The following is a 13,827-nucleotide window of genomic DNA, read 5'->3' as shown; positions in this document are numbered from 1 at the left end:
TTCCATTTTAAGATAAAGAGGAACTTTAGCGAAATGGGGAAACAAATAAATCAATACATTGCAAAGAGAGGAAGATACTGGTTGCTTGGCAGTTGGAAACAACTGTTATTTCCCAAACTGCAACGAGGTTCACAGAAAGGAATTTGTCAGGACCATGGTCATGACATCACACTGTGGGAGGAGTTTCACCACAATATCAGCCACACAGACCTCCCTGATGATCTATTCGAGAAAAGGTAAAGATTTCACATAGAAAAGGGAGTATCAGCTACTGATTGGGATGAAGTTCAATCCTGAGTTACAGTTCCTCTTTAAGGAGACACTGAAGCAAAAAAATAAAATAAAGATATAATTTGTTGTGTATTATGGATAATTACTAGAACATTAGTAGCAAAGAAAATATTCTCATATTTTTATTTTCAGTTATATAGTGTTTTTTTTATAACATTGCATCGCTCTCTAATATTTGCAGTTTACAAACTACTCAGCATTCTAAATGTTTTTACAGACCAGTCTTGTAAACTATTGAACTGTCCTATGGAGAAAAAAAGAAGATACAATGACTGACAGTTGAGATAACGAGCTTCAGAAGACAGAGCTCTCTGTGACTTTGAAAGTCGTGGAGCTCAATGGCTTTTTTGCATAGATAACAACTGGAGTTTCTTAACTCTTCCTGTACTGGAAACAATAGTAGACTTATGTCTATGCTCCTAATGTTTTATTTCTTAGCTGAACTACACATACAAATCATTATATCATCATTATTTTTTTTCGCTTCAGTGTCTCTTTAAAGCTAGAGCTAGCTAGAGCTAGTTTGTATTCAGCTATTCTTTAAGGCAATAGAAATAAGTGAAACAGATATTCAGGAATTTATAGAAATACCTCTATGGCGATAGCGTCCCTGCTACGAACTGAAGCCAGAGTCCCCAGACGTTTACCCCAAAGGGTGGATGTGTTCAGAGTATTCCCCAAGCCTTGATGTAAAGCATGTATGCTGGAACATAAGATAACAAGCAGCAACAGCATGCCAGAAGCTCTCCTCCATGTTCCTGCGGCCTGAGATAGCTGCTTTCCCTGTTACTGGCCGGAATTCTGGCTTTCAGGGATACTTTTCATGTAGAGAATGATCTTCAGGCTTAATAATGATAAAACTTCATGGAATGCAGCAGCAGAATTCTCTACTCTCCAATGACTGCCGCCTCTCAGCCAAGTCAGAGTCAGCCCCGCCCCACACCCACGCTCTGTGCATGCTTGTGTACTGCTGTCAGTCTGATAAGAATACACACATTGCTACATTCCAGCGTCGCTACACACAGACCTGGCTTTTTATCCTATTATATATTGTCTTATGTTCCTGGTGGAGTTTACTATAGAAACTATATACAGCTATATATTATTTCTACATGCAGATCACTATCCACAGGGGCAAACCCAGGATTTTCAAGGGGGGGGATTCCTGAAAAGTCTCCCTCAGCCGTGCACAATACAGAATAATAACATGGTAGGACATAGTTCTGGGTACACATAATGCAATTTCTTGTTCGACTGACAGAATCTGACAATTATTTCCTAAATGTCCGATCTGCTCCCAATCAACAACAGGATCAGGAGCAGTTTGGATACAGATACTAATGAGGACAGCCGACATTGGTAATGAAGGGGAAAGTGAAGCAATCACACAGCAGGGCACAGGGCTGTGCTCATACCTAACTCTGTTAAGTTCTCCATAGCTGCTCCATGCTCTGTACAAACACTGCTGCTCCATGCTTTGTACACGCGCTGCTGCTCCATGCTCAGTACACACACTGCTACTCCATGCTCTATACACACACTGCTGCTCCATGCTCTGTACACACGCTGCTGCTCCATGCTCTGTACACACGCTGCTGCTCCATGCTCTGTACACACGCTGCTGCTCCATGCTCTGTACACACGCTGCTGCTCCATGCTCTCTACACACGCTGCTGCTTCATGCTCTGTACACACATTGCTGCTCCATCCAAAGTCAGCTGTAGCAGGGAAAGAAAGGGGGCAGTGCTGTGAGCTGCAGGAAACCTGCACGTATCCTGGCGTCTCTACTTGTGCCTGTCCCCAGACACTGCACCGACCCGGGTCTGAGGGGGGATTCTGGGCAGCTGTAATCCCCCCTGCGTTTGCCTATGAACCATTGCGCTTGTATTTTTCCTTTAGGCAAAGGCATATTAGGCTTAAAGGGAGCTGAAAGTGAACATAAAAAAGTGTTTAATTTACCTCAGGATTCCATAAGCCCCCTGCAGCCGCTCTGTGCCCTCGCTGTCACGGAACGATTCTCTGGTCCCCCGCAGCAGCTGAGCTCTGTGTCCCAGCGTCAGAAGGAAACTTAGCCGCTGTGGGGGATTGGAGGATCGTTCCGTGGTGGCGAGGGCACAGGGCGACTGCAGGGAGCTGGTAGAAGTCCCAGGTAAGTTAACCTTTTTTTTAAGTTCACTTTAGGTTTTCATTAACTTTTGCAAATGCTTACACATAGCATTTGTTCACAGTTCTCCAGGTGAAAAAGGTGGGCATTACGATGCAATCCTGCAGTAACTGATCGGAAACAATCCATCATGCCCATGCTACTACCTTGCCAAAGACTATGCAGGGGCCCCAAGAAGCACAGTTAAGTTGGGGCAGGGGCACCTTGGGGGCCCCTACCAGCTTTAGGCTGATTGACCCTTTGTCTCTATGGTAGCATCGGCCCTGGAGGTCCCCACAGGAGAAGGTGTGCTGGAGGACTCTTTGGTTTGTACCTATGCCCCTGCAAGCTACATACAGACAGCAATGTTTGCTCAATCTCAAATCAACCTTTCAGCTGCCCTGACCCTTATTACTTGATATAACCCAGATGATGATGGAAAAAAAACACCTAATAGCAGAAAATTAAAATAGTCCTCTCAAGGTTTCTGAAATGGTTCTAAGTAAAATGACTGAGGCCCACAACAAAAATGAGTGCCAGGCCCGACATATTTATTCTGTACTGCGGATACAGCGCCATTTCATATATAAATACCATTGGAATTTGGCCAATCAGATGAACTTCCTGTCAGTTTTTAGCTTCCTAGTTTCCTCAAAGGATACATCCGAGCTAAAATAAAAAACGAGATCTACTTACCTGGGGGTACCTCCAGCCCCTGGCAGCCGGTATGTCCCTCGCTGCAGCTCCGGGGTCCCGGGATCCCCTCCGTTGCAGATGCCGGCCTCGCCAGGTCAGCATCTATTGCACCTGCACAGGCACGCTGTGCCACTCGTGATTGTGCTCACGTGGTCAGGAGCATTCTGCGCAGGTCTGGCGAGGTTGGCATCTGCAACAGAGGGGATCCCGGGACACTGGAGCTGCCACGAGGGACATAGTGGCTGCCAAACGCTGGAGGTACCCCCAGGTAAGTAGATTTTGTTTTTTATTTTAGCTCGGACATATCCTTCAAGCCTTGTAGACATCCTATATGAAACTTGGCCATGGCGGCCATAACTTCTGCACAGAACCTAGCTTGTGCACAGTGCCCAATTTGAGGTGTGGTTTAAAATATAAAACAGCATATTTTTCCTATGAAATCTTTATAGCATGCATGACTAGGGGTATGGTGGGCGCATGGCTAGGGGTGTGGCAGGAGCGTGGCTTAAGTGTCCCTCTTTCTCATCTCAAAAAGTTGGGAGGTATGTCACTGTATAATAATTCCTCACCCTCATTTACATTCTAACATTTTTCACTGGTGATGACATCTTTAGTTCTGCCAGGTGATCTCTACGGAATGTTCGTTACTGAGCGTTCTCTGCACAGAGGGCCATACTGCTTGCTTGGCAGTTGAAAAAAAGCCGTTATTTCTCACAACGCAATGAGGTTCACAGACAGCAAACTGTCAGGACCGTGGTCATGACATCACACTGTGGGAGGGGTTTCCTCACAATATCAGCCATGCAGAGCCCCCTGATGATCTATTCGAGAAAATGTAAAGATTTCTCACGAGAAAGGGGGCATCAGCTACTGACTGGAATGAAGTTCAATCCTTTGTTAAGGTTACTCTTTAAGTTTCCTTTAACTCACATAAACCAGGAGAAGCCAGGCAGAGAGAACTAGAAGTTGAGGTGTAGGAATGCTGCTGGGTGTTTTGTTGCAGTTGTACTATCATTGTTGAGGCTACATTAGGAACATTTAGCAGATGTGAGGGTCACAGTGACAGTGAAGCAGATGATCTTGGAGCAGTGACTGCAGTGTACATTATGCAATTCCCAGGTGCAGTTGTGTCTGCTGTGCGCTGCATTCCATCACTTGCGGGGTAACATTTGGTCACACAGCAGCAATGATCTCTGCTACGAGACGCCCCTAGCAGCGCTGTTGGCTTATATAAAACAGCTCCGTACAGACATAAAGCAGAACGTCCACAATCTGTCCTGCGCATGTTGATCACTCGCTCTCAATGCAAACATTTAGATTAAAAAAAAGTTTCAATAGCACCCCTTTTCTCAGATACAAGTTGTTCAGTTAACATTATTATTATGTATTTATATGGTGCTGACATCTTCCACAGCGCTTTATATAGTACAGAGTCATGTTACTAAGACTCGGCTCACACATAAATCTGCACATTTCCAGTCCACTCCTGTCCTGTCAGTTTTGCACCAGTTTTACCTGACCAGATTGGAACTGTACACCTTTTATGTGTAAGCACACCCATAGAAAACGAATACAAAACTGATACAAAACTGACAGGACAGGACATGACCAGTGTTCTCCCCAGGCTCTTTTAGCCGGGTGCTCCACCCGACTAGTTTTGGTCAGCACCCGGCTGTCATCAGCTCACCCCTCCTCCTATGTTGTAAGCAGAGTTGTGCACAGAACCACCGGCCCTGCATGCTCTCATCTCGCGCCACCCGGCTACTATTTCATGCCACCTGGCTGGAAAAAAGTTCTGGTAAGAACACTGATGACTGGACCAAAAATGTACACCTTTTTATGTGCGAAACAAGCCATAGAAAACTCATACAAAACTGATGCCAAACTCACAGGACAGGACTGGAAATGTACAGATTTATGTGTGAAGTAGGGATGCTGATTCGGATTTCGCGGAATTGAAATTTCCGAATTTCCGATCGGAACTCGGAAAATGGAACTCGGAAATCGGATTTCTGCGGAAATACTACATTACTGCAACTCGGTAATTTTAGCCCAATCACAAAACTCAAAATCAATGGACCAATCAGAGACTGCAGAAACAACTCGGAAGTATTTGGCTAATCAGAGAATGCAAAAATTGACAAAAAAAACACTACTCGGAAATCCGAACCAGGAAATCGGAAACCAATCGCAAATCCGTGGAACCGGTAATCGGCATTGGCAGAAATCGGAACTTCTGCGGAATCGGAAACGACATTTCCGACCATCCCTGGTGTGAACCAATCCATCCATGTAGTTTGCCTTCTTTAAACAGAAGGTATTTGCGATAATTCAACTTTAAAGGAGTACTGTAGGGAGCTTGTAGAACTTACCCGGGGCTTCTAATGGTCTCCCGCAGACGTCCTGTGGCCACGCAGCCACTCGCCGATGCTCCCTACCCCGCTGCTGGTAACCTCCGGAATTTGCGATTTTAAAGTTACAAATCTACTGCACCTTACATCGCCTGCGCGGCCTTGTCCTCGCTCCTTGTCCTCTAGAGCGTCCTGCGCCGGCCCAGACCGTGCAGCGCCTGCGCAGTACTCTGGTAAGGCACAGTTGATTTGTGACTTTAAAATCGCCAATTCCGGAAGTTACTGGCGGCGGGGACCGGTGCATCAGGTACAGGGCATCTGCAGGGGACCTTTAGAAGCCCCAGGTAAGTTCAACTCTTTTTCCTACGAGCCCCCTACAGTACTCCTTTAAGTGAGCAACCTGGTCTCCCACAATGCATCACTACTGAATATGCAAATAAACTATATACCAAGCCATAGAAAACTCATAGAAAACTGATGCCAAATGTCAAAAACTGACAGGACGGGACACCCCTTTATGTGTGAACCCAGCCCATATGCAATTAACATTTTACCCCGAGTTTTCTCCTAGGTGAAATTTTCAAATCTTGTCAATAAAATGTCCTTTGAGCCACCAGCAGGCAAAAAATACTCAAAATAATTTTAATAGTACTTTATCACCTACTTTTTGATATTTTTTTCAATTTCAAAGCACTGAAAAGTTACTGTATTTTAAAGAGAACAAGAAAAAAATTCTCCTAGGTGAAAACTCAAGAGAAAAGGGGAATTGCATAAGGGCCCAGGCCCCTTATTCAATTCACTTGTTCTGCTAAGATTTCTCCCAGGAGATAATTTTCTTTCATTTTAATTTTCAGTTCAATATAACTTTTCAGCACTCTGCAATTACAAAAAGTACCAAAAAGTAGGTTGCTTTTTGGTGGCTTGAAAGGCATTTTATTTATAAGGGCCCGTATGCAATTAACTTTTTCTTCTGAGTTTTCTCCTAGGAGATTATTTTCATCTTCTATTTAAAATACATTTTTCAGCACTGTGCAATTGAAATAGTACCAACAAGTAGGTGTAGAAAACATACTATAAAAATTATTTTTAGTATTTTTTTGCTTGCTGGTGGTTTAAAAGGCATTTTATGATGCAGGCATGTCACCTACATTATCTACCTATAAAAGTTGGTAGTCTGTACTGATAGAAAACTAGCTGCAGTGTGTGATGATCCTTGCTTGAAATTTCTGCATCTAAATGAGTTTGCTCTCCCTATCTATCCTCTATGCAGATTATCAGAATATTGAGGTTGAAGAAGAGGCTAGATATAAGTCATTTCTTTGTGTAAACAGTGAGAATGACAAGCCAGAGTCTTAATCCTGAGCTAAAACTGATAATGCAGGCCCAATGCAGTATTGATCAGAGCCTCATGCTAAGGTTTATAAACACACTAGGAACACACTTAGCAGAAATGCTAGCGTTGCAGAAAAAGCAGCGTTTTTGCCGCTAATGGAAGTCTATTGGCCGCATGAAAAACGCATATAAAAAATGGGTATGCAATTTGTATATGTTTTCAAACGTGTTTTTAAAAACGCTGGTTTTGTTGCATATTATTCAAAAACGCATCAAAAACGCTCATAATTAAAGTCAATGGGAATGAACAGGGGCGTAACTAGAAATCACTGGGCCCCCCTGCGAAACTTTGGATGGGCCCCCACAAAACCGCAGAGAGGCTGGGGGTAGAACGGCACTGTACACAAGACCCTGTTGAACACTGAATAGGGACTGTCTACAAATCTTTGTCTGCAAAACTTTGTAGGATTCCTTATTAGTGGCTGAGCAGATGCAGTCATTATAAAAATTGTGCAGAGTGCAGAACGTTTTTTCTCTCCTTGCTCTTAGTTGTCAGTCTCTCAGGACAGGGCCCCCTGTGGCTTCTGGGCCCTCCTGCAGCTGCATCCCTTGCAGGGTCTATTGTTACGCCCCTGGGAATGAATGTATTGCGTTTTGTATGTGTTTTTTATGCGTTTTTATATACATTTTAAAAAAAATATTTTGTGATGTATTTCCGCTTCCTGTTGTCTTCCTAGTGATTTGCATAAAACGCTAAGTAAAAACACATAGAAAACACATACACATGCGTTTTGTATATGCGACCCGCAAATGCATAAAAACGCACGCAAAACACTTGAAAAACGCATATGCAGATAAAAAACACTAACGCAAATGCACTAAAAGCGGACTAAAAACGCACACACAAAAAACGCACACAACCTAAAACTCAACCTTTCACGCACGGCCATGTGTGCACCCAGCCTTAAAGGGAAACCGAGGTGAGTGTGATATGGAGGCTGCCATATTTATTTCCTTGTAAACAATGCCAGTTGCCTGGCAGACCTACTGATGTTCTGGCATACAGACTCAGCTGAGTCAGAGTAGCTGATCTGCTGCATGCTTGTTCCGGGTCTATGGCTGAAAGTATTAGAGACACAAGATCAGGAGGACTGCCAGGCAACTGGTATTGTTTAAAGGAAATAAATATGGCAGCCTCCATATCACTCTCACCCCAGGTTCCCTTTATAGATAAGTACACTTTAATTGAATTAGGTGAGCATTAAAATCACTTGATATTTTAAAAAAATTGTCAGTGTTCTAAAGACAATCCATCAAATCAAAACAATGCAAAATTGTAAGTTTGAAAGGGCAGTGACCTCCTCCTAGTGTTTCTTATTTTGCTGCAATTTATCAAAAGAACATGTACCAGTACAGGTGATGTCTCAACTATTTCTGTATTTGTACTTGTGTTGCCGAATGTCCTGATTGTACAGAGCTTTATACTTCTCAGGTATCTATGTCCCCCACTATTTGTTTTGTACTATGTACAGTTCTATGGAATATGATGGCGCTATATAAATAAAAATAATAAAATAATAATAATAACCTTGGGCAATTCTCAGCAGTTTCGGGGCACTGAGTGTTACCAAGAGCATCAGTATCTATGCAGATTTCCATGGTGTTCGAGAGTTAACCATTATGATTCCATATTCTATATTCTAAATATTCTAATTTTCCACTGCTGATTACTCAGAAAGGGCAGATGATTTTATAATGTTACTAGGTTTTAAAGTTTACTGTTTGTAGGTTAAATAAATGTTTTACCAACCCTTTAGATTTCTACATAATTCTTGACAAATACACATAAGGGGTCTAAAGAGCTGGTATTTTAAGTTACTAAATATAGTAGTAAAGGTTCCCTAAAATGCATCTTCATCTATAGCTTTAAAGGCTGACGTGGAAGAAAAAGACACCATCTCATATTAGCACTTCATATTTTAGCACTGAGTTACAAAGTTTAATATTACTATGGCTGTTGGCGTTACTTTGGCACCGACTGCTGCTATTGCAGTAATATTTAATGCCTTGCTGGAAAGTTTTTGGAAAACAGCTCATATACTCAGTACACAATTCAAATGATAGTTGGACGGGTAAACTTATGAGCTGACTGGTTAATACTCTTTTTTTCACAAGATACTAGTGAATAAATATCATTATTTAGTATTTATATGGCGCTGACATCTTCTGCAGCACTGTACAGAGAGTATATAGTCATGTCACTGACTGTCCCTTAGAGCAGTGTCTCTCAACATTTTAGTAGTATGTACTCCTTCTAAAACCCTGTACTGGCCAAGTACCCCCCAAAATAGAAAACATTATCACAAGTACCCCTTGACAAATCTATATTTAATCGTAGTACATAATTGGTTCTAAACCATTTCCAAGCATTTACAATTGCTTTTAATTATATAAAATACTAATTTGGTGTTGTTTAAATAAGATTTATCATTTTCTAAAACTCTAAATTTGATATTCTTGGTTAAGCATATCAAGCCTGAGTACCCCCTGGAAGCACCAGAAATACCCCCTGGGGTACGCATCCCACATGCTGAGAAACCTAGGCCTTAGAGGAGCTCACAATCTAATCCCTATCATAGTCATATTTCTATCACAGTCTAAGGCCACTTAACGTACTTGTATGTTTTTGGGACGAACACGTGGCTTGGCTGACTGTGCATATTCTATTGAGGTGGGAGGAGGAGAAGACAGTCCTCAGTGGTATTATCTCAGTGGAAACCAATGTCGGTCATCCATAAAAATCCAACCTGGTCATTCTTTTTTATCCTCAAGAAGGGTTGGAAATTGAATGTCAGGCAAGCTGTACATTCAGTTATTTCTCAGTCTGGCTATAGATAGTCACATTGCCCATTGGTCATCGAAACTCTGTATAGTTTTACCTAGTGCTCTTTAAAGAAAAAATAAATAAATATATATATATATATATATATATGTATATATATATATATATATATATATATATATATATGTGTGTGTATATATATGTATATATATATATGTATATATATATATATGTATATATGTATATATATATATATATATATATATATATATTTTACAAATATTCTTTTTTGTTTTTTTTTACTTTCTTATACAAAGTAATTCAATAAATTGAAGCAACAGTTAGAACTGCACACAGATGTTTAGAGCACAGAAGCCTTCCCCTATATATTGTATACATATGATATAACTATTCACTCTCTGGAGTGGGACAGAGTAACAAGTCATGTGTGCTGCAGATTCATATTGCTTGGATTTGGATGGAAGTAGCAGAGCTGTCACACTAGTGAATGGGCTGCTGATCTGCTGCGGTGAACATCGACCTACAATGCCAAGATTCGCTGTGTTTTCATTCTGTCTGAATTTATTTGAACTGAAAAGGAAGTTATTTCTGAACTGTATGACTTATGAGCAAAACTATGCAAGAAATGAAAACAATGCGGGGAAACGGTCTGCAGACTGTGATAGGACGGTCATTAGACAAACAGTGACTCGTCTGAGATAGAATTCCTCATACTGTATGGTGATGAGGAGTAGAGTGCACTGACTGACTCACTGACTCACTGACTGACTGACAGCCATCCAAGAGGTTCTGCAGCAGCCTAAATATGACTTTATGGGGGGATTAATTATACAGTACTACCGTATATATACTATTACTGTAATCTAGTTTTACATTCTACTTGCCCAAATCAATCTTATTTTATTCATTTCTAGCAATGTTTTGTTTTAAGGGCAAGTATGTTTCTATTTTATACTACACTATACCATGGCATGTTGAAATATATCATCCTGTACTGTAATATGCTATACTATACTGTATATTATAACATGCCATTCTGTATTATACTACAATATATCATGGCATATTGCAATATATCATCCTGTACTGTAATATGCTATACTATACTGTATATTATAACATACCATTCTACAGTATATTATACTACACTATACCATGGCATATTGCAATATATCATCCTGTACTGTAATATGCTATACTATACTGTATATTATAACATATTATAACATACCATTCTGTATTATACTACACTATACCATGGAATATTGCAATATATCATTTTATATTGTAATATGCTATACTATACTGTATAGTATAACATGCCATGCTATACACTATACCATGGCATGTTGATATATCATTCTATATTGTAATTTACTATACTGTATATTATAACATGCCATACTATACTACAGTATATCATATGAGGTCATCATTTAATAATATATAGTATAATATAATATCCCACACTATATCATACTATGTAATGCCATACCATATTATACTGCACTATAATATACCGCTCCATACAATTTTATGATAAGGAATGTCATAACTCATAATACAATATAATGAATATAATGTAGGATGTATCCCATGCTATATGCTATGTGATACTATACTATACTATACTATACTATACTATAACATACTATACAGTGGGCTATTATTCATTTACAGCATGAGTGCTGCTACAATGAGAGTTATTTTTTATTTATTTATTTTTCAGCTCTGCAAAGCAACAAGTAAATGTTACCACCTACTTCTACACGGCTTTCAACTAAGTTAATAAGTTTAGACACTGAATAGCTATCTAATATATACATATATATATATATATATATATATATATATATATATATATATATTCATGCAAATGGTGTCGCACTGTACGATCGTGTTGTACAATCTGTTAAATTTCAACAGCATACCTCTGGAATTTGCACGCGCTTGTATGAGACAGTGATTACGTAAACAGAGATGCAATATGGCCACAAGTAAATAGAGGGTCATAAATGAAGCAACTTTCAAATTATTCTTTAGTTGTTTTTTGATTTTTTTTTACGTTTGGTTTGCAAGGCATTTTAAAATCCCTACCACAATTATTCAGACATGAATAGCCGTACATCACACATTATTTATCAAAACAAAACAATTTCACACCAATTAAGATATTGCCAAACCAACAGCAAACAATTCCCTGGGAGCTAAAATCACAGACAACATACTTCATTTTATAAGTGCCACTGATCTGTCCTAACAACTCAAGGTGCCCACTAATGATACAGTCTTGGTTGTACAATCTTACCAGTTCTATGCAATATGAGGGCTACCTAAAATATCCATACAAAGTGTATTGCTTGCTTCAGTTTACTCCTCCACTACATAGGGGTGGTGAGATTGTACAATAAATATTTTATCATTAGCGACGCTGACCAGACTGGCAGTCCAGGGTAATAGGAGCAGATGATGACACTGCGTGGGCTGCACAGGTAGTGAGGGACTCACCTGCTGGTTCTGGTGATGATGGTAATAGGCTGTAGTGCTAGGCAGATACTGGTGCATCCCATACACTTGGTGATGATACATAACATCCAGACAACTCATTGCAGGACTCCCAGCTGAGCTTCTCTCTGGCCAGTCCCTGAAGTCTTATCCTAGGAGTGTGTAGGCGAGCCTAGCATATCCCCTGCTCCTGGATGCTGCCTCCATAGGTCCCTTATAGGCGAGCAGGCTGAGGACACAGGCAGCTGCATTAGCATGCACACAATAGACATGCCAGCACCCGGCCAATGAGCGGCTCAGCTCCGCACACACAGCACTGGGGCTCAGCTGGAGAATGACATAGGGCTGGGGGCAGGGACCAGTCTCCCCGCATCTCACTGGAGGAAAGTTTCACACTGGGCTGGCCTGTGATTGGCTGCTGTTGGCAGCGAGGTGGATTCTTACACTTTCAGACTGGGATGAAGTTTTTATCAGAGCATCTGCAGGAGTCAGTACGTCGCGCAGACAGGGCAGCTGCTCCGTGTGTTCCTATGGGGAGATAGCGGCAGAGCTGAACTGTGTGCTGGAATGCAGGGGAAATTCCTATTGCATTTGTATGCCAAGAAGTGAAATAACCTGTAATAGGTGCATTACCAGTCTCAGCTGACTGCACTCAGCCTCATTTATGCACTTTGAGTCCTATGGGAGAATGTTATTGTGTTATTATATATTATGCTAATATAGCAGTACAGTGGAGCCTAGCTTTGCAAGCACTCTTATATGAAAGTGAATTCCCCCATATGGATTAATGGATGGTTCTCTCCACCATCCAAAACATTTAAAGGAAGATATTAAAAACAAAGTACTTTACTGTATAAAATTAAAACGCAAAAAAAGACTTTCACTATAGCTGAGGGCCCGTTTCCGGTATCGCGAATTTGCATGCATTTCCCGCATGCAAATTCGCCTAGGCAATACAAGTTGATGGGGCTGTTTCCACTTGTGAGGATTTCTTTGGTTTTGTGCACAGGAAAAATCTGCATGGCAGAGCCATCAGAATTTGCACACCGCTAGGCGGTTTCGCTATGCGAATTTTCTATGCAAATTCACGTACGATTTCACATAAACCCAATGTAAAAGCACACAGGCACTGACATGGTTAAATGTGCATACATACAAACATATGAGAAATCGTATGCGAATTTGCAGTAAAATTTGCATACAAGCGCTAACGAATTCGCATCCGCATGCAAATTCGTTAACACGGTTTCTGTGACAAATTCGCACCACACAAGTGAAAATGGGCCCTGACAGAATCATTGCTATTTGTTGGCTTACCTCAGCCTTTATGTTTTTTTGGGTATGGCTGTAAGGACGGGTTTACACTAGGAGCCACGGTTGATTCTAATTCAGCCGCGGCTCCCGTCATGCTGCAAAGACGCGGGCCGGATCGCTCAGCCATGCACGGTTATAGGGTTTCGGGTGTGTGCTGCAGGTATCTGCAGCATGCTGACCAGAACTGCATTTCAGTGCAATTTGGACGGGCAGCACATTGTGGGTATAGACATTGTTTCCCCGCCCCTCTCATATGCGAGGAAACCCTGACGATTCGCTCCAAATTTGGCCCTAGTGTAAACGGTCCCTAACAAGGAACTTATCCAGTGATA

General features: G+C 41.1%; 1 protein-coding gene across 2 annotated transcripts in view; it reads right to left on the bottom strand.

The window, feature by feature from the left end:
• VGLL3 (vestigial like family member 3) overlaps positions 1-12,508 on the bottom strand; it is a 35,589-nt gene extending 23,081 nt beyond the window's left edge. The window contains exon 1 of one of the 2 annotated variants that reach the window (XM_068270491.1): positions 12,185-12,508. In XM_068270491.1, coding sequence (XP_068126592.1) covers positions 12,185-12,283 — 99 coding nt within the window. In that variant the 5' untranslated portion in view covers positions 12,284-12,508. Of the gene's footprint in view, positions 1-882; positions 1,147-12,184 lie in introns of those variants that run through there. The other variant, XM_068270490.1, reaches the window with a different exon arrangement.
• Positions 12,509-13,827: the final 1,319 nt, after the last annotated feature.

This window comes from Hyperolius riggenbachi, chromosome 2 (assembly GCF_040937935.1).
Source record: "Hyperolius riggenbachi isolate aHypRig1 chromosome 2, aHypRig1.pri, whole genome shotgun sequence".
Lineage (NCBI taxonomy): Eukaryota > Metazoa > Chordata > Amphibia > Anura > Hyperoliidae > Hyperolius > Hyperolius riggenbachi.
This window is presented reverse-complemented; position numbering and strand designations above follow the sequence as displayed.